Here is a 21,176-nt window from a genome sequence, read left to right on the forward strand (position 1 = left end):
TCTCCCATCAGACAGAAGATACAAAAGTTTGAAAGTATGTACCATCAGTTTCTTCCCTGCTGTTATCACTCTTGAACAAACCTCACATGTGCTTGAGGCAAGTTCCCAATCTTCCAATCGTCTTCATTGCAGTCCTTGCACTTTTTTCTTTCTGCACTTTCTTTTAATTTATTACATTACATTTTGCACAATTTATTTTCTCTTTTGTACTACCTCATGTACTTATGTGTGGTATGATTAGCCTGGATTGCATGCAAAACAAGGTTTTCACTTGATCTCGGTACTTGACAATAATAAACTAACACCAAGACCAATAAACAGTCCTCTTGTGCCTCAAGCATTGATTTTGGTATGTTTTATTTGATACATAATATTCCATAAATAAAAAATGGTGGGAAAATTCCCAATAGTATGCCAGAAGTTATATAAAGGAACTTGTTATCGATATAAATAGATATAAACTTCCATTTGTTATTTCTGGGTCACTCCAGTTATATATGATAGTTTTTGAAAAGAATAAAAATGATTTAAAAAATCACAGGTATGCTTCTAATGTGATAAAATATTTCAATGTATATATAGGGCTCAATCTAGCTATTTACTGTTACTGCCTGAAGCCTTAAATTGTTGATCAGCCATTAAGCCTCGTGGTGTTAATACTACAAGAAATGAGATTGATGTTCCATCTAAACATTACGTATTATAAGAGGGGCCTACTTAAGATGCTTTGAAGTTGACCTTTCCCAAATTCAGCCAATACATTCTAAACTGGAACAGGGTCTCCTCATTCTTACAACTGTTTGCACATGATTCTAAGGATCATACGGATTCATATCGATAGCTTCTTCTACATGTACTGGTTACAACAGACATTCCATCCTAGCCTCATGGTGTATAACTTGACTTAATAACAATTCTTGTTCATGTACAATGGAGTAGTTACTATTGCACATAAACCGTCTTGCTTAAGGGATACGAGATGGTTTATGTGTAACAATAACTGCTCCTGTAAACGTAAAGTAACTGCAGAGAAGACGAGTGATTCGAACCTGTCTTGTATATCTCGTGCCTCACTGCCAGATCCTGTACATTTACATACGTTAGTTTTGAATAAACTCACGAAGAACTACGGATACTGGAAATCTGAAATAAATGTGCTGGGAACGGAAGATCGGCTGCACATAACGACAGAGGAATAGATTTTGTATTTCAGATCAAAGATCCTTCATCAGAACTGGGAAAGAAAAAAAAACAGATTAGTTTTTAACTTGCGGGTGAAGATGTGGGAACAATGGATAGAGCCAAGGGAATATTTGTGATAGGGTGAGACCAGGTAAAATAGAAACATAGAACATAGAAATTAGGTGCAGGAGTAGGCCATTCGGCCCTTCGAGCCTGCACCGCCATTCAATATGATCATGGCTGATCATCCAACTCAGTATCCCGTACCTGCCTTCTCTCCATACCCCCTGATCCCCTTAGCCACAAGGGCCACATCTAACTCCCTCTCTTGAATATAGCCAATGAACTGGCCTCAACTACCCTCTGTGGCAGAGAGTTCCAGAGATTCACCACTCTCTGTGTGAAAAATAGATTGGTAGGGGCTGCTAGGTGATGATGACACTTCTTTTTATGATTTGTTATTGCTAATAGCAGGATTGTGAAACATGTCCTGCAGATTAGGCTGTACTAATGGAGAGGGAAAAAAACTGAATCAATATCACGGATTGATGACTGGAATTGGCCAGTCCTGATACAGGCAGAGAAAGATGAGTTGTTCTTCAAGTTGTGTTGGGCATTGTAACAGTGCAGGATAGACACTTAGATCATGGTAAAAGGGCCTTCGGCCCAACTTGGCTATGCAGAGAAAGATGTCCCACATTGGTCGGCATTGACGAGTTGGGTTGAGGAACTATTTCCCATTTGCCTGCGTTTGGCCCATATCCCTCTAAACCCTTAAGATCCACGTACCTGTCCCAAGTGTCTTTTACATACTCTGATACGTCAGAGTGTGAATGGGATGGAGAATAGAAAAGACAGAGAACCGTAAGTCACTGTCACTCAAGGGGGATTGGAGGCAGGTGTTCTGCAAAGATGACACAAGCTGGCTGGTTTCAATCATGCAGAGGAGACTACACTGTCATCACAAAATGCAGTGATCCAGATTTCGAGAAATGCAATTGAATCACTGCTTCATCTGGAAAGATTGTTTGTGTTCCTTAATAATAGGAAGGGAAGGGGTGAAAGGACAGGTGCTGCGTCCCCTACAGTAGTATGGGAATGTGCCTTCAGATGAGAAAGTGTTGGGGATGGAAAAGCTGACTGAGAATTCGCAACAGGGAACCGTCCTTTTTAAATGCTGATGGCGGTTTCTTATGGAAGTGGGGGAAATAGTGACGAATGATCAATTCTGGGTGAGGCAAATTGTAGGAAATAGATGGGAATTGGTTCATTGCACTGTACACTACAGTAGATGGTAAGCCAGACATAACCTTGTTTGGAAAATACATATCTGTTCCTCGATGACTCGGCATTGCTTTGTTTATAAGGTATTCTGAGTGATTCTGTAAGATGAGCCTGGAAATGCAAATTGGTTAATGTAAAATTTCACTCATTCAAGCCAAGCAATTGACACTATGTCAAGAGGTGACACTATGCTTATTATAGTTTGAACTTAACTGCATAGTTTAGACATATGCATGGAAAAATTTAAGCCCAAACTATACAGTAAAGTGTATAATTTGGACTTTGCAAAAAGTAGATTGACAACAGTTGTACTTCCTCCACTTTTTTAGTCTTTTCTTTATATGCATTAAGCATCTTTTTAAGAGTTTGCATGAACCCGTCTATTGTAGATGTGTCCAAAAGGTTGTGCTGTATTCTACATCAGATTGGATATGGTATGTAGTCCATTCTATAGTAGGTATGATTGTAGGTAGGGGTATTGGTCCAGACTGCTGTAGTGTGCAGAAGGGCTGTGTTTTTCATCTTATGTGCAGACGTGTGGCCCCTTCTGTAATGAGTTAAGCTGCACCAACCTCCTTGAGTCACGATAAACATTATTCTTGGATGACGATGAGCATCGTTCATGGCTATGATGAGCATCCTTCATCGGTCACCAGTTTGGCGGTTTTTGACCAGATGAGCTGCATGGCCCCAATTCTGTCAACATCTTGGACATGGTAAACCTGGAACTAGAGACAGTGGGGGACAATTAACATTTGGGGCACTTCATGCTTCACCCTGTGAAAATGACAGCAAATATCCAGGAGATTTTGTGACAAAACGTAAATGTGCCAGAAGGGCTAGTCTTTCTGTACCAGGCCTCTGCATTACCTGCCCAAGAATGCAAGATGGAGTAGCACAAATGGAAGCGATGACAGCCTCGCCAACAGTCTGTCTGTCTTTTCATCTTTTATTTTATTTTTAGTATGTTTTAAAAGTATGTGTTAATGTTCTCTGGTTTGGTTTACGTGGGGGGTGGGGGAAGGGGTCGGGGGAAACTTCTTTCAATCTCTTACCTTGCCGGAGATGCGATTGTTTTCCGGATCGTATCTACGGACGCTCTACGGCCTAACATCATGGAGCTGGCGGCCTTGCTCGAGACTGACTTTGAGCCCCACCGTAGGGCCGTGGACTTACCGTCGGAACATATGATCCCTTGGGATCGACGCTCCAACTGCGGCCTGTGGATTTCAATATTGAGGAGCTCTGCTGTCAGGAAGCTCCAAGTCACACAAGATTTGACCAGCCCCAACCCAGGGTCCAATCGCCCGGTGCAGGGGAGCTGAGATCCCCCTGGTGTGGGACCTTGATCGTCCCGACACGGAGGTCTCCACCGCGGCTGCGGGAGACAAGATTGCCCCGACTACGGAAGGTTCGATCGTGGGAGAACAACGAAGGGATAGTACAACCAAGGAATAGAACAACGAAGGGATAGACTCGGCTTGTACACGCTAGAATTTAGAAGATTGAGGGGGGATCTTATAGAAACTTACAACATTCTTAAGGGGTTGGACAGGCTAGATGCAGGAAGATTATTCCCGATGTTGGGGAAGTCCAGAACAAGGGGTCACAGTTTAAGGATAATAGGGAGGTCTTTTAGGATGAGAAAATCATTTTTTACAGAGAGAGTGGTGAATCTGTGGAATTCTCTGCCACAGAAGGTAGTTGAGGCCAGTTCATTGGCTATATTTAAGAGGTAAGAGTTAGATGTGGCCCTTGTGGCTAACCAAGGAATCAGGGGGTATGGAGAGAAGGCAGGTACAGGATACTGAGTTGGATGATCAGCCATGATCATATTGAATGGCGGTGCAGGCTCGAAGGGCCGAATGGCCTACTCCTGCACCTATTTTCTATGTTTCTATGAAGGGAAGAAGATTGAAATTTTTTTTTGCCTTCCATCACAGTGAGAAATGTGGGGGGGGCGCTGTGGTGGATGTTGTGAGTAAATTTAATTCTGTACTAAGCCATGCTGTCTCTGGTCTGCAAGATCCTTGATAATATATGCACATTGATTAATTTGTCAGGCTCCTATATTCGTTCCTCAGTTTTTCTTACAAGCTTACCTTGTTCAGAATAACATCAAAATAAGCCATGTTCCAGTAAAGACCCTCTCTGTCCTGGATTTGCAGCAGCATCTTTACGTAATTGTCAATGTGTCGGCGCTGTGCAGGCAGGAGGTGGGTCAAATGTATCTGGAGGCATTTCTCAGGGAAGCCAGCAAAATCTTCTACCTTCTTGTAGACAGTTTGAAAATCAAACGGTGGCTGGAAATCTTCATGGAAAACGTTGATCTCAGGCATGAAGTAGTTGGGTAGATCCCTGAGGGCAAGGCATCGTAGCAACACCACCAACATCCGATAAACAGATGACTCCATGTCAACCCAGTCTTCGGAAGATGGAAAAAACTTCATGGCCCAAAGTAACACCGTCTGGTAAAATAAAACATATGGATGGCATCCAGAAATTGATTCAACCAGAGTTGCTAAGTCATTGATAAGCATGGGGTTCCAGATACGCTTAATGTTCTTTACTCAAAGAAGCTTTAATTTGTGGCTGCATGATATGCCTCAGTTTCTTATTTAGCAAGCAGTGTGGACAAATCCTCGCATTGTCAGTGCCAGCAAGCTCAACAATACTTCTCAAAGCCTTTTCCATCAACGGCCTTATGCGCAGGATTAAAATTTTATATACATAATAATACATAAGAAGGGGGGGGGGGGCGTTGGGGGGAGAAGGGGGGAAGGATGGATGGTTCTTAGAGGTACCTAAAATTGGCAAATTCAATGTTGGGTTGAATTCTTTATTTAATTGGCAGTAGAACCAACATGATGCCATCTGCTGTCCGTGGTCATGGTGAGCCCTCTAACAGCCCTGTGTACATCCTGAGTTCACCAATTATATTTACTGAGGCCATCCATCAAGCTGAGTATGTTTTTGACTTTGTTAGTTGACAGTTCCTCACCATGTCTTTGTGATTAGTATGAATTGCAAGCCCAGTGTTGTCATAGTAGTTGAATGGCCAGAAATTGCTGCTTTTTAAATCTTATCGTGAGTGAACACATTAACATTTTATCATTTTTTAGAGCTCTGCTCAGGATGTGTGGTGAAGGTTTTGAATCAGGATTCCACTGTTGCTCCCTTTGGACTGCTCTTCAAAGGTTGGGATGGGATGCACATACTGTTACCAATTGAGCGGCTCACAGACACAGGATTACCTACTCCTTCATGGTTATAAACATGCTGGTCTATCCACCTATGCAGGAAATAGCAGACTACACTCCAATGGAAATAATTATGTGAGTTACGAGATGGTACCAAGGATATGAAATGGGAAATGCAACAATACAAGCAGGATTGGTTCCCTAATTTGAGGAAGGACATTCTTGCTATGGAGAGAGTGTAGCATAGGTTTCCCGGGATGGCGGGACTGTCATATGCTGAGAGAATAGAGCGACTGGGCTTGTACACTCTGGAGTTTAGAAGGATGAGAGGGAATCTTATTGAAACATATAAGATTGTTAAGGGTTTGGACACGCTAGAGGCAGGAAACATGTTCCCGATGTTTGGGGAGTCCAGAACCAGGGGCCACAGTTTAAGAATAAGGGGTAAGCCATTTAGAACGGAGACGAGGAAACACTTTTTCTCACAGAGAGCTGTGAGTGTGGAATTCTCTGCCTCAGAGAGCGGTGGAGGCCGGTTCTCTGGATACTTTCAAGAGAGAGCCAGATAGGGCTCTTAAAGATAGAGGAGTCATGGGATATGGGGAGAAGGCAGGAACGGGGTACTGATTGCGGATGATCAGCCATGATCACATTGAATGGCAGTGCTGGCTCAAAGGGCCGAATGGCCTACTCCTGCACCTATTGTCTATTGTCTATTGAAAGAAGTGCACACAAGCCCATCAGTTCTGCAGCTTGTTCAATCAATTTTTGAAATGCAGAAAACACGTCCAGATCTCCAGCCAATTATCAAGTAATGTGCCCAATGACAGATATCAAATACTTTTACGACCAAAATACATGATATTTCTGGAATTACAGAAGCTACTATGTATTTGATCTATGTTTGATTTAAGTCTTGGATGATAATCATGCATTTTCTTTCAAATAACTCATATTGGGAGAGCACAGTGGCGCAGCAGTATAGTTATGGCCTAACAGTGCCAGAGCTCAGGTTTGATCCTGACAACTGGTGCTGTCTGTACGTTCTCCCTGTGACCGCGTGTGTTTTGCTCCGGGTGCTCCAGTTTCCTCCCACACTCCAAAGACATACAGGTTTGTAGGTTAATTGGTTTTGATAAAGATTATAAATTGTCCCTAGTGTGTAGAATACTTACAGAGTGATCGATGGTCAGTGTGGGCTCAGTGGACCGAAGGACCTGTTTCCGCACTGTATCTCTAAAGGCTAAAGTAAAGTCTACATAATCAATATGCACCATCAAATTGAAGAAGAGCACTCACCTTAAAATGTTTAAATTTGAGTCCTCTATAGTTTTGCTCTGGGAGCCAGTGGTCAGAGTTAATTCTGTCCAGAAGGCACAGGCTGTCAAGCCGATGGCCTCCATCAGCATCTGCTTTCTCAAGCAACTTTTTCATCGGTCGCTCAAAACTAAATCTGAAACACACAGTGCCATGGGTCACCTTTGTGGAAACAGTGTAGTTCTTCCAAGGTAGCAGAGATGGCTTTAAAGACAATTGGCCCTGTGCAGACACATATACGCTGCACTCAGCAGTTACTCAGCATGGTTGTGGATACTTAGTACTGTTATTTATAATGGCATTGCACATCAACACTACTATTATGAAATGTGATATTGGAAGTAACCACAATTGTTATATACAGTAGATGTCACCTTCATTGTTACTGTTATTCACTGAGAAGTTGAAGATCACCACGATTGCATACAGTGGCATTGGATGTAACCCCTCCCATTATTTGAAGTGGAATTGGATATGAACTGGAGTCACTTTATGGATTCACAAGAGATGCTGGAATCTTGAGCACAAAACAAAGTGCTGGAAGAACTCAGCAGGCCAGGCAGCATCTGTAGAGGGAATGGATGAATGATGTTTCAAGTCGAGTTCCTTCTACAGGCTGATTCAGAGGAATTTGGGTCTGAAGAAGGATCCTAACCCGAAAAGCCGTCTGTCCATTCCCTACATAGATGTTGCTGGACCTGCTGAGTCCTGTACTGTACAAGTCCACGTTTACTCACTGTGGTATTGGACATCAATACTACTATTACTCACTGTGATATCCAATATTAGTACAGGTACTTGCAATACACTGTGGAATTAGATATCAATGTTACTGCCATTCCTCATCATATTAAACCAAGATTATCATTCATTGTGGTTTGGGATATCAACACCATAGTAAGGAGTCATGATATATCCTGTGTAACTGTGGAATGAGAAGTCATTACTATTGCTAAATACTGTAGACTATGATTACTAATTATTGAGTTGGACATCAATCATACCGATTCTCACTGTGGATGTAGACATTAACATTGCTAACATTATCATTTCGAGCACCAATACTAGAATTGTGCAGTAACGCAACTGTTACACGCTGTAGTACTGGCCAGCAAATCTCTTGCTATTCATTGTGATATTGGACAGCAACATCACCGTTATTCACCTAAGTAACGGACATCAAACTGTTCACCTCAATGATAGATTCCACCTGCCACCATGGCAAACAGTTTATTAGATTAATCAAGATGATCACCAGGACATTTTTGAGACTACCTTCAATTTAGTTCTCAATCACATCCGAAACAAAATATACTAAGGGGTGCAATCTGATGCTCAGGGGTGGAAATAACCAAGGAGTGCAGAAGGAGAACTTTTCAAAGTGTAACCTCCTACCTGTGAAGTTAAAACATAATGTCAAAGGCCTGAGGTAGTTGATGTGTTTGATTTATGTTCTCTTATCTTTGGCACCTCACTTCAAATCCAAATAACACAGGAGAATGCTGAATTGGTGGGCACAAAATGCAGGAGTAACTCAATGGGTCAGGCAGCATCTCTGCAGAAAAAGAATAGGTGATATTTTGGGTCGGAACCCTTCTCCAAAGACTAGCTGAGTTACTCCAGCATATTGTGTCAGTCTTCAGTATAAACCAGCATTTGCCGTTCCTTCCTATACATTCTGGCTGAATTGGTGGGATTGAGTACAAGGATTAATCTATTTTCATAATTCTATTTGCCAAGAAATAATATAATGTCATGAAAAAACAATCTGAGTTGCCAAAACATATAAAATTATTAAGGGTTTGGACACACTAGAGGCAGGAAACATGTTCCCGATGTTGGGGGAGTCCAGAACCAGGGTCACCGTTTAAGAACACGGGATAAGCCATTTAGAACGGAGATGAGGAAACACTTTTTCACACAGAGAGTTGTGAGTCTGTGGAATTCTCTGCCTCAGAAGGCAGTGGAGGCCAGTTCTCTGGATACTTTCAAGAGAGAGCTGGATAGGGCTCTTAAAGATAGCAGAGTCAGGGGATATGTGGATAAGGCAGGAGCGGGGTACTGATTGGGCATGATCAGCCATTGAATGTCGGTGCTGGCTTGAAGGGCCGAATGGCCTATCCTGCACCTATTGTCTATTGTCAAATGACACTGGTCAAAGTTCCAAAATCTGAGATAACTTGGCATTGTAAACCAGTTGCATGGTCGCACTTACCTCCAGTGATAATAAGTTCCATTGCAGATGTCAGTGTTTGAGAGTGCCACCTGACTAATTGGCTCAGGAAACATTTTCTCATCCTCACTTACAAACTCTGAAAAGTCATTGGTTCTCCGAAGTACTGGAATGATATTAACTCGTAAGGGCTTCATCAAATTTCTTAGAACCAGTGTTATCCTGGGACCATCAAAATTTAACAAAGAAGCATTCACATCTCCTGTAAAGGCAAGGAGTATATATAGAGGTGAGATGTTATACTAAACCAAAGTATTGGAATAAACTTGTTACATTTGTATGAAGTTGAGTCACTATAACAAAGAACCATGATATCAAACTAAACTAAACAAAACTAATGCTGTCTCCATGAGCCCTTCAGGAGAGTTCCTGAACTCCACAAAATATGTTCCCAATACAACAATTGCCGATACAAATTAAAATTAATGTGGGGTGTGACTGACTAACCAAATCTCATACAACAACAATAATAATACAATTTGTAGTCATATAACAATAACTATAACAACAATAATATTTCTCTATATAACAACCTTACAGAGTTGACTATGCTAAGTTGAAAGGTACACGTTCTATTATCGTAAAAAATAAGATAATGCAGATGCTGGTTTACCAAGGAAAGCCACAAAATGCTGGGGTAACTCGTCGGGTCAGGCAGCATCCATGGAGAAAGTCTGAAGGGACCCGATCCAAAACCACAATCATGTTTTCCAGGGATGCTGACTGACTCGCTGATTTGCTCCAGAATTATTTTTGTGTCTTCCATTGTATTATCATATATAGTAATATTGTAAACTACAAAATAAATCCAATATAATAAACTCAGATTACTCCACTATGAGAGTTCCTATTATCTGAATATAAGAATATAAGAACTGAAGTTTGTCATATTTAATGCATATTCTGAATCTGAATCTGAATTAAGCATTAAATTATAAGGAAAGATTTAACAAATGGATCCATTTGTGACAAATAGATCTTTATTTAAGCAACAGTAACATAATTTTTTTTTAAATGGCACATTTAACAGATCAGGCCATATCCATGGAAAGAGAAGCAACATTAATATTTCAAGTGAAAGATCCTTTGTCTGATTAACTCTGTTTCTCTCGGGTAATGCTTCTAATACTGTGATATGTGGCAAACGTCAGCAGCTACAAAGGGAATGATTCTGAAGGTTGGAAGTTGGGACTGTGACAGCGATACCAATGTAGAGACCAGCGTCCAGGTGTATTTAATTGGTCATCTCACAGGATGTCTCAGTGATCACAAGCTTACAAATTCATTGCTCATCCGGGAGGTTGAGGTACAACCTTGGATTGCACAACCAAGACATTTCGTTTGGACCTCAACGGGGTCCAAACGACAAATAAATTGTATTGTATTGTATTGTAACCTTCCTGTGTATTAGTTCTCTGCCTGTGTGCATTTTGGTGTTTTCTTCTCAGAGGTGCCATCTAGCCTGAAGATTCTTTTCAAAGTGCTGCCAGCAATATATCCACTGTGATACCCACATGTTCAGGTTTCAAATTCTTCTAAAAGCACAAGATATTAGTGAACACCCTTTAAACATTTTGAGAGATGCGTAAACAGTGCAAAAGAGCTTTGGAACTGCCTCCGAAGTGTCCAGTTATAGTCATAAAGCAATACCACATGGAAACAGATCCTTCGGTTCAATTTTGCCATGACAACTAAATTGGCATTCTGGGCTAGTCCCATTATCCTGCATTGGGCCTGTATCCCTTTAAACTCCTATTCATAAATCTGTCCAAATTTATTTTGAAAATCATAATTGTATCCACTCTTATAGCTTCCTCTGATAGCTCATTTCAGACACAAACCATCCTCTGAGTGAAAATGTTGCCATTGAGGTCTCTCTTAAATCTCTCCCCTTAAGCCTATGCTTTCAGCAGAATGCCATGAGTTGTGTTTTGTTTTTGGCAGTAGCCAAAGAGACACAATTTTCTATAGCTAAGAGCTTATGATTATGCGGAGAATGTATTGTGTTCTCACCTGGCATAGAGCATGGATCCCAGCCAGAAATACCCAGTCTAACTTTGTGTTTAACATGTTTTCTCCTGGAACGATCAATAATGTTATTTACTAATGCCATCTTGGGTCTGAAGAAGGGTGCTGACCCAAAATGCCGTCTGTTAATTCCATTCACAAATGCTGCCTGACCCACTGACTTCTTCCAGCACTTTGTGTTTTGCTCAAGATCCCATCATCTGCAGTTTCTTGTGTCTCCAGTAATGCTATTTACTACGAATTAAGTTGATTTTGAACAGTGAAATACAATCTATTTTCTAGTCACCTCTCTGCAGAATGGACTTTGCTGATGTAATCAAGGCAGGATATTTAAAGTGGAAGTGTTTGTTTCAAGTGAAAGGAAACAATTTACATCAGAAAGCGCCTTGAAAAGTGAGTTAATTTGACTTTTTGTTCTTTCATTGTTGTCCTGGATGTGGAGGATATGTCCTTTGGGACACACAATAAAACGTTCAGACTCATTGGTGACTCTTCATCAGAAGGTATGAACAAATATATGGTAGACACAAATATGCTGCAGTAACTCAGCGGGACAGGCAGCATCTCAGCAGAGAAGGAATGGGTGACGATTTGGGTCGAGTCCCTTCTTCAGATATTGTGGCTTCAAAATCTTCTAAGTGAATACTGGCGCTTAAGAATCATAGAGTCATGGTGTTGAATAGCATGGAAATACTGGAATTGTACATGTCTCTACATCTTTATCTAGCAGCTCGTTTCCTATACCCACTGAGTGAACAATTTGCCACCTCATGTCCCTTTTAAATCTCCCATCATTCATCTTAAACCATTTAAGAAGGAACTGCAGATGCTGGAAAGTCTGAAGAAGGGTTTTGGCCCGAAACGTTGCCTATTTCATTTGCTCCATAGATGCTGCTGCACCTGCTGAGTTTCTCCAGCATTTTTGTGTACATTCATCTTAAACCTATGTTCTCTAGTTTTGGACGCCCAACACTGGGAAAATGATGTGATCATCCACCTTATCCACACCCCTCATAATTTTATGTACCTCCCTACAGCCACCCTTCAGCCTCCTATGCTCCAGTGAAAACAGACCCAGCCTATTCAGCCACTCCCTATAACACATGCCCTCCGGTTCTGGTCTCGTGAATCTTCTCTGCACTCTTTCCAGTTTAATGATATCCTTAATGAAAGACTTCAGTAACACATCATAACCCTTAAAAATTCAGGCATAAATTAGCATTGGCTAACAAAGTGTGTTGCAAGTTGAGAGAAGAAATCAGAGGGCAATATGCACTGAATTGAAGTTTGCCTCGAGCAGGTTTACACAACTCTTATGCCTGACAACACAAGATCTAAGGCGGCAAACAAATGATATTCCTGATCGCCACCCTCGTGTGTATTGATGATGTTAGTTTAGGATCAAGAAGCCTGATTCACTGTTCTACTTTTAATTGTGGTGTGGCAAGGGGTACTCTTGGTACTTGTGAATGAATTACCTTTACACTGACTCACTCCTAAACCAACACCCGGTATAGTGCATTATACTTGTGCTTCGCCCTGTATGAAATTCAGAACAGGTGACTGAGAAGAGAAGAATTTCATTTTGTGCAATTTGTTAGAATGGAAGAGGGCAGAGTATCGTCAGCAGGGTGTAAATCAACTGCCCATCCTTCATTTAAAAAAACAAATAACATCCAGGAAATGGAATGGTTGGTAGATAATATAATCATTGGTTGAAGTCATCAGTTTGGAATTGTGAAGTTGAAGTGAAGTTGAATGGTCCAGAAGTGCTAAGCAGGTCTGCCAATAATTGTGAGAAATGAAAGAGATAAGAGTTGAGAACAGGAAGATGCTAGGGATTGAAAGAATGTAACTAATGCAGAAAAATGGCAAGGCCAAATATGAAAGATCTGAAATAGCGAACATAAGGAGTTAAATAATAAAAATAGTGGTGATCCTTCGCATAAAGATGATAAAGGGATGACCATGGAAACAAAGCATACATTCTAAGAAGCCATTACAATATATCCACAAAAAAGAGAGTGCCAGTTAAAGTTTAATGTTGTTTTAACATCAGTTTTAACATCAGAAATTTGGAAAGTGCTTAGAAGTGTTTTTACTCAGAATGCATTACTTAGTTTTGCAAGATAAATAAAGGTCAGATCCTGAGCTGATCTTGAATTGGTTTAAAGGAATTTGACTTTGGCTCATAAATGAGTTTTAAATGAACACTAATTGTCAGGTCAAATCACAAGGATTCGAATGCTAAACAAAGCAAGTCTGGAAGCTGCTGGTGTTGTGAAAACATGTCTCAGCAGTTAAACCAGTTTTCTGGTGGTTCAGCAGAAGTTACTGACAACACAAAGGCAACAGCGAGGAGAAGTGAAACAGATCAGTGGATGAGGTATTTGCTGCAAAATAACAATAAATGGGAGTGTAAATTCTCAGAATTTAAAACTTCTACCGAGAAAGGGTAGCACAGCAGCACAGCTGGTAGAGTTGCTGCCTTACTGCGTCAGATACCCATGTTCGATCGTGATATTGGGTGCTACCTGTCTGTGTGGAATTTGTACGTTCTCCGTGCGACCACATGGGTTTTCTCCAGGAGCTCTGGTTCCCTCCCACATCCCAAAGACATGTGGGTTTGTAGGTTAATTGGCCTCTGTAAATTGCCGTGATTTGTGTAGGGGGTGGATGAGAAAGTGGGACAACATCGAAATAGTGTTGTCAATACAACAAATAATCCTCCGCCATTTCCGCCACCTCCAACGTGACCCCACCACTCGCCACATCTTCCCATCTCCCCCTATGTCTGCCTTCCGCAAAGACCACTCCCTCCGCAACTCCCTTGTCAATTCTTACCTTCCTTCCCATACCACCCCCTCCCCGGGCACTTTCTGTTGCAACAGCAAGAAATGCAACACCTGTCCCTTCACCTCCCCCCTCGACTCCATTCAAGGACCCAAGCAGTTGTTCCAGGTGCGACAAAGGTTCACCTGTATCTCCTCCAACCTCATCTACTGCATCCACTGCTCTAGGTGTCATCTGATGTACATCGGGGAGACTAAGCGGAGGTTGGGCGATCGTTTCGCCGAACACCTCAGCTCAGTCCGCAATAACCTACCTGAACTCAGCACTTCAACTCCCCCTCCCATTCCCAATCCGACCTCTCTGTCCTGGGTCTCCTCCATTGCCAGAGTGAGCAACACCGGAAATTGAAGGAACAGCACCTCATATTCCGCCTGGGTTGCTTGCGTCCGGATGGCATGAACGTTGAATTCTCCCAATTTTGCTAGTCCTTGCTGTCTCCTCCCCTTCCTTAACCCTCGAGCTGTCTCCTCCCATCCCCCCGCCCTCGGGCTCCACCTCCTCCCTTTTTCCTTCCTTCTCCCCCCCCACCCCCCATCAGTCTGAAGAAGGGTTTTGGCCCGAAACGTCGCCTATTTCCTTCGCTGATCCTGCTGCACCCGCTGTGTTTCTCCAGCATTTTTGTGTACCATCGAACTAGTGTAAATGGGTTGCCGTGGACTCAGTGGGCCTTAAAGCATGTTTCAATGTTATATCTCCAAATCAATCAGGAGAGGGAAATTTGTATGCTTAAAGGTTGTTTAAGCATATGGAACAGTTGAATTCTCCCATTTTTGATATAAGTCCTGCTGTCTCCTACCCTTCCTTAACATCGAGCTGTCTCCTCCATCCCCCCGCCCTCGGGCTCAACCTACTACCTTGTTCCTTCCTATATTGTCCCCCCCCACCCCCATCAGGTCTGAAGAAGGGTTTTCGGCCCCGAAACGTCCGCCGATTCTGTTGCTATGCCAAAGAGTTTTTTAAAGCAGATAAAATTAAATCTTTCTAATGATAGAAAGCATGGAAGAAGCTGCGCATAACATTGAACCAGTCTCTACTTACAGGGGTGTAGGTTTAGTGCTGTAACAGGAGACCATGCTGACAAAGCTCTAAGTGCTCAGTGGGCCAGACAACAGAGTAAATGACCTTTCATCGTAACTGAAGGAAAGGCCATTGACCTAAAAATCAAATGCTGATTTTCTTCCAGGTGTTGCCTGACCTGCTGTTTTTTTCAATCATTTTCTGTTGTTACTTCAAATTTGCAGCATTTTGTATTTTGTAATAATGAAAAGAACAACATTGGAGGAAAGTTGGATATAATGTTAAAGAGGCAATAAAGGGTGAGCTCTGGATTATTGTAGCAATGAGACTGCACTATCACAATGGACCAATGTTTCAGTCGTAAACCCACTTATTTTGTAACTACAGGCTGGTTCAATTTTTATAAAACGGTGCATTACCCTACTGTCAAAGGATAGCACAACTTTTAGGTGATGGGGAAATAGGATGTTTGAAGATCAAAACCTCAGACCTAGCACAAAACATGGTCCATGGAGCATGTGATTCATGCCCTCCTATATGCTTCCGAGACCAGAACTGCCTACAGAAGGCACTTAAAGCACTGGAAAGATAACATCAACACTTTATCTGAAAAATTCTCTAATTCACCAGAAGGATAGGTGAACCAACGGAAGTTAGTCCTTTCCTGGATTAACATTGCCAGTACTGAGTGGGTCAGCTAACATCTCTGGAGAACATGAATACTTGATGTTTCAGGTCAGGAACGGGGGAGGTGAGGATAAAAAGGGGAAAGAAAAAGAGAGGGGGAGAAGGGTTGTTTGCAGGTTAGTGACCTAAAGTTGGAGAATTAAATGTTCATGCTGTTGAGTTGTAAGCTACACAAAGGAATATGAGATGCTATTCCTTGAGTTTGCATGTGGCCTTATTCTGGTGATAGATGAGGCCCAGAACAGAGAGCTCAGTATGAGAATTGGAAAGGGAGTGGAAATGATTAGCAACCAGGAGATCCAGCAGGCGTTGGCTGTTAAATTTACCTCTTGGGGCTAAGGGAATCAAGGGATATGGGGAAAAAGCCAGAACAGGGTACTGAGTTTGGATGATCAGCCATGATCATATTGAATGGCTGTGCTGGCTCAAAGGGCCGAATGCCCTACACCTATACCTATTTTCTATGTTTCTATGACCAAGCGCAAGTGTTCAGCGAAACGGTCGCCGAGTCTGCACTTGGTCTCGCTGATGTAGAAGAGGCCACATGGGGAAGAGTGGGTGCAGTAGATGAGGTGAGAGGAAGTGCATGAACCTCTCTCACATGGTTAAATACATTCTCCAATTTTATATGGTAAAATACAAAACAGCAACCCCCCCCCCCCCCCCCCCCCCCCCCCCCCCCCCCCCACGATCACTCTTCCCTGTGCCCCACCTGGACTTGCACTCATTTTCCCCTTCTCTTCCACCTACATCCTTTCTCTGGCTTCACAATTCACACTTCTCATATCCTTATCTCACACCTTTTGTCTTTTCATCTCTGGCCTTTGTCCAACCGTCCGTCTATCAAACTGTCAAGCTTTGTCTTGCTCCTCTTCTCTTCCAGCTTTCTTCCATCCCCTACCCCTGCAATGTGGGAACTCAGCGAGCCTTTGCGACTAGCGAACTGTTTGGGGTAATGAACAATTCACTGAAATGGAATCCTGCCATAATCCTGCCTTATTATCTGAATGGTGGCCGATTAGGAAAAGGGGAGATGCAACAAGACCTGGGTGTCATGATACACAGTCATTGAAAGTAGGAATGCAGGTGCAGCAGGCAGTGAAGAAAGCAAATGGAATGTTAGCATTCATAGCAAAAGGATTTGAGTATAAAAGCAGGGAGGTTCTACTGCAGTTGTACAGGGTCTTGGTGAGACCACCTGGAATATTGCGTACAGTTTTGGTCTCCTAATCTGAGGAAAGACATTCTTGCCATAGAGGGAGTACAGAGAAGGTTCACCAGACTGATTCCTGGGATGTCAGAACTTTCATATGAAGAAAGACTGGATAGACTCGGCTTGTACACGCTAGAATTCAGAAGATTGGGGGATCTTATAGAAACTTACAAAATTCTTAAGGGGTTCGACGGGCTAGATGCAGGAAGATTATTCCCGATGTTGGGGAAGTCCAGAACTAGGGGTCACAGTTTAAGGATAAGAGGGAAGTATTTTAGGACCGAGATGAAAAAATCATTTTTTACACAGAGAGTGATGAATCTGTGGAATTCTCTGCCACAGAAGGTAGTTGAGGCCAGTTCATTGGCTATATTTAAGAGGGAGTTAGATATGGCCCTTGTGGCTAAAGGGATCAGGGGGTATGGAGAGAAGGCAGGGATGGGATACTGAGTTGGATGATCAGCCATGATCATGTCGAATGGCGGTGCAGGCTCTAAGGGCCGAATGGCCTACTCCTGCACCTATTTTCTATGTTTCTATGTTTCTATAACCTGGGGGCAACCTGCAAGTGCAATGTTGACTTATATATCTAAAACCTATCTCTTCCAGAGGCACTTCTAGTTTATGCATTTGTTTGCATGAATAATGGGGTAAAGAGGTGAAGAGAAAAATTTGTTTCCAACCATTTAATTCTCTTGACATATCGCAATCAGGTGGTGCAAAAGATAACACAAATTAAATATGGGATACTTCTAAGATAATACGTAATTCTATTAAACAAGCTATCAATGTACATCTGCACATTGTGAAATATCAACTACCTGCATCCTGAATTTATACGGTCGATGTGTGGATTGTGGTTCTACATTCCACTGACGTTATCTACTCATTTAAACCAGGTGTCACCCATAATGGCTGCTTCGCCAACAGTCTGTCCTTTTCCTTCTTTGTTGTTTTTTAGTATGTTTTAGTATGTTTTCGTGTTCTTTAGCTTGTTTTATGTGGTGGTGGGGGGCAGGTTGGTGGAAACTTGTTTTTATCTCTTATCTCGACGGATATGTGATTTTTTTCCGTATCGTATCTCCGTCTGCACTGCGGCCTAACATCGTGTAGTTGGCAGCCTCTTGCTGGAGATCGATTTCGGTAGCTCCAACAGCGGGGAGCCTGTAGGACTTATCATTGTGGAGCTGCCTGTCCCTGTCGGGGATCGACCTTGGAGCTCCAACCACGGGAGCCTGCGGACTTTTAGATCGTGGAACTCACGGTCCCTTGTTAGGGACCGACTGGGAACTCCAGGCTGCAAGAGCTTCAACCAGCCCCGATCTCGGGACATTCATTCGCCCCAATTCAGGAGCTTCAAACGCCGGCTGCGGGAACTATTATCGCCCCAACTGTGGATGGTTCGACTGCCCCCACCACGAGAGAATAAAGAGGGAAGAAGATTAGACTTTATTGCCTTCCATCACAGTGAGGAATGTGGGGAATCTGCTGTGGTGGATGTTTACGTTAACTTTTATGTAGTTGTGTGTCTTTTTGCTTTTTTTTTACTAATGCTGTGTGGTAAATCGAATATCACTGTACCTTAATTGGTACATGTGACAAAAAAAGACCTTTGAACCTTACTAGCCCCTATGTACATTAAATAAATCATGAGTAAGTCTCCAAGCTGACTTAGGCTGGACTTAACTCTTAACTCTTACGTCGAACAATCCTTGTTCAAGACGGACCGTGGCCCTATCCCCGAACTCTACCTCTGCTACATCGACGACTGCATTGGTGCTACCTCCTGCACCCGCACACAACTCACTGACTTCATCCATTTCACCACTAACTTCCATCCAGCACTCAAATACACCTGGACCATTTCCGACATTTCCCTACCATTTCTTGATCTCACTATCTCCATCGCAGGTGAGTGACATCCACTATAAACACACTGACTCCCATGGCTATTTGGACTACACTTCTTCCCACCCTGCTTCCTGTAAGGACATCCCCTACTCCCAATTCCTCCGTCTACGCCGCATCTGCTCCCAGGATGAGGTGTTCCACACCAGGGCATCGGAGATGTCCTCATTTTTCAGGGAAGGGGGTTCCCCTCTTCTCCCATAGATGAGCCTCTCACCAGGGTCTCTTTTATACCCCGTGATTCTGCCCTCACTCCCCATCCCCCCACTCGTAACAAGGGCAGAATCCCCCTTGTCCTCACCTGCCACCCTACCAGCCGTCACATGCAACAAATAATCCTCTGACATTTTCGCCACCTCCAATGTGATCCCACCACTTGCCACATCTTCCCATCTCCTCCCCCGTCTGCTTTCCGCAGAGACCGCCCCCTCCGTAAATCCCTGGTCAATTCGTCCCTTCCCACCCGAACCACCCCCTCTCCGGGCACTTTCCCGTGCAACCGCAAGAAATGCTACACATGTTGCTTTACCTCCTCCCTTGACTCAATTCAAGGAACAAAGCACTTTCCAGGTGCGGCAGAGGTTCACCTGCACCTCCTCCAACCTCATCTATTGCATCCGTTGCTCTAGATGTCAGCTGCTCTACATCGGTGAGACCAAGCGTAAGTTTGGCGATCGATTCGCCGAACACCACTGCTCGGTTCGCAATAGCCAACCTGATCTCCTGGTGGCTCAGCACTTCAACTCCCACTCCCATTACGAATCCGACCTTTCCGAATCCCCCCCCCACCCTCACTTCAGTCTGAAGAAGGGTTTCAACCCGAAACGTTACCTATTTCCTTCGCTCCATAGATGCTACTTCACCCGCTGAGTTTCTCCAGCATTCTTGTCTACCTTAACTCTTGGCTATTGTTCACTGTTCTGCCCAGCAACACCTCAGGCCCAAGTCATCAGCCACCGAGCTGGTAAAGTAAAAGTGAATGATTCCTTACCTGGTCTGAGAAGGAAATTCTGCTCACAGTAAACAATAGCTCCTTTGAGAAGCTCTTTCAGGACATTTATGACTTTGCCTGGAACAATATGCCCACTGCACTGGGATGATTTGGGAAGCCTGTGGAATAGGTCACTCTCAAGCCATCTGCCTTCACTTGCCTTTGAAACGGCCAGGTAAACAAATCCCTTTCTTGTCTGGGTTTGATCTGAGATTCCGTCCACAGTGTTGGAGGTGTCACAACTCTCTTCAATCCTTAAGGACAAATCGTTGAACTGCAGAGGCACCTCCATGTCCAATTCACTAAAATCTGTCCTGAGAGCATGTTCAAAGCACGCCAGCTCCCTGGAGTAATCCACCTGGAATCTGCTGTCTTGCTGATAAACCCTATTGAGTATTGTAAAGAGAATATCTTCGCATTTTTGTATTTGAATAATCTTCATGTCCTGGTGGGATTTTATCCCCAATAAATATCTCTGATACCAGCTCAAACTAGCCCTCTTTGACAACGACATGTTGGCAGTCTTTTTAAGAACACCTGCAGTCTGTGGCTGCAACTCCCTACTCAGGCAGATTGTGTGTGAGCATGTGAAGTTAAACTAAAGGAAATACTCTTTGTAACTGGGAGGGGTTTGGGAGTGTCACAACAGCCTGAGTACTGTAATATGTGTAAATTAAGCCCAGTCACTTTATTTTGATAGACGAGGATTGATAAATGGGGAAAAGGAAAGAACAAACGGGATGCAGGTGAAACAAAATTGGTGGATGGAAGGAAAAGACTGATCTTTCATCTCTAAAATTCAGTCCAGAATGAAGGGATCACATTTTCTTTGAATGTCTGCTGTAAGAAGGAAGGGGGCAGGGATTCAACATGTATCGACAGCTTTAACCCTTTTGCTACTGGATTCAAGTTTCCAGTACCAAATCAACCCTGCTTTGCAACCAATTGATACTGATAAAGATAGAAGAGAGTGCAGATGCTGGAATCTTGAGCAAAGACAAGAGGGACTCAGAAGGACAGGCAGCATCTGTGGAGGGGGCAGATGATTTTTTGGGTCACGTCTCATCTTTAGACTGAGGGAGTAGAGGAGGAGAGAGCTGGTAGTAACCTTTTTTTTTTTTTTTCTATCAACTAAAATACTGGTTGAAAAAATTCAAAAGGAAATTGGATATACACCTAAAATGAAAATTTGCAGGCTATTAAGAAAAAGAAGCCTCATGGAATAACTGTATAAATCTATCAAAAAGAAATGCTGGTGAGAAT

General features: G+C 42.9%; 1 protein-coding gene across 1 annotated transcript; it reads right to left on the reverse strand.

The window, feature by feature from the left end:
• Window positions 1-340: 340 nt before the first annotated feature.
• On the reverse strand, window positions 341-20,510 carry LOC129703555 (protein mab-21-like 4). The gene is made up of 5 exons (XM_055646129.1): window positions 19,914-20,510; window positions 9,199-9,418; window positions 6,966-7,119; window positions 4,569-4,934; window positions 341-3,194 (listed from the first exon to the last, which is right to left on the reverse strand). The coding sequence occupies exons 1-5, from the start codon at window positions 20,425-20,427 to the stop codon at window positions 3,093-3,095; spliced, it is 1,356 nt and encodes a 451-aa protein (XP_055502104.1). The 5' UTR covers window positions 20,428-20,510; the 3' UTR covers window positions 341-3,092.
• Between the last annotated feature and the right edge of the window lie 666 nt (window positions 20,511-21,176).

This window comes from Leucoraja erinacea, chromosome 14 (assembly GCF_028641065.1).
Source record: "Leucoraja erinacea ecotype New England chromosome 14, Leri_hhj_1, whole genome shotgun sequence".
NCBI lineage: Eukaryota > Metazoa > Chordata > Chondrichthyes > Rajiformes > Rajidae > Leucoraja > Leucoraja erinaceus.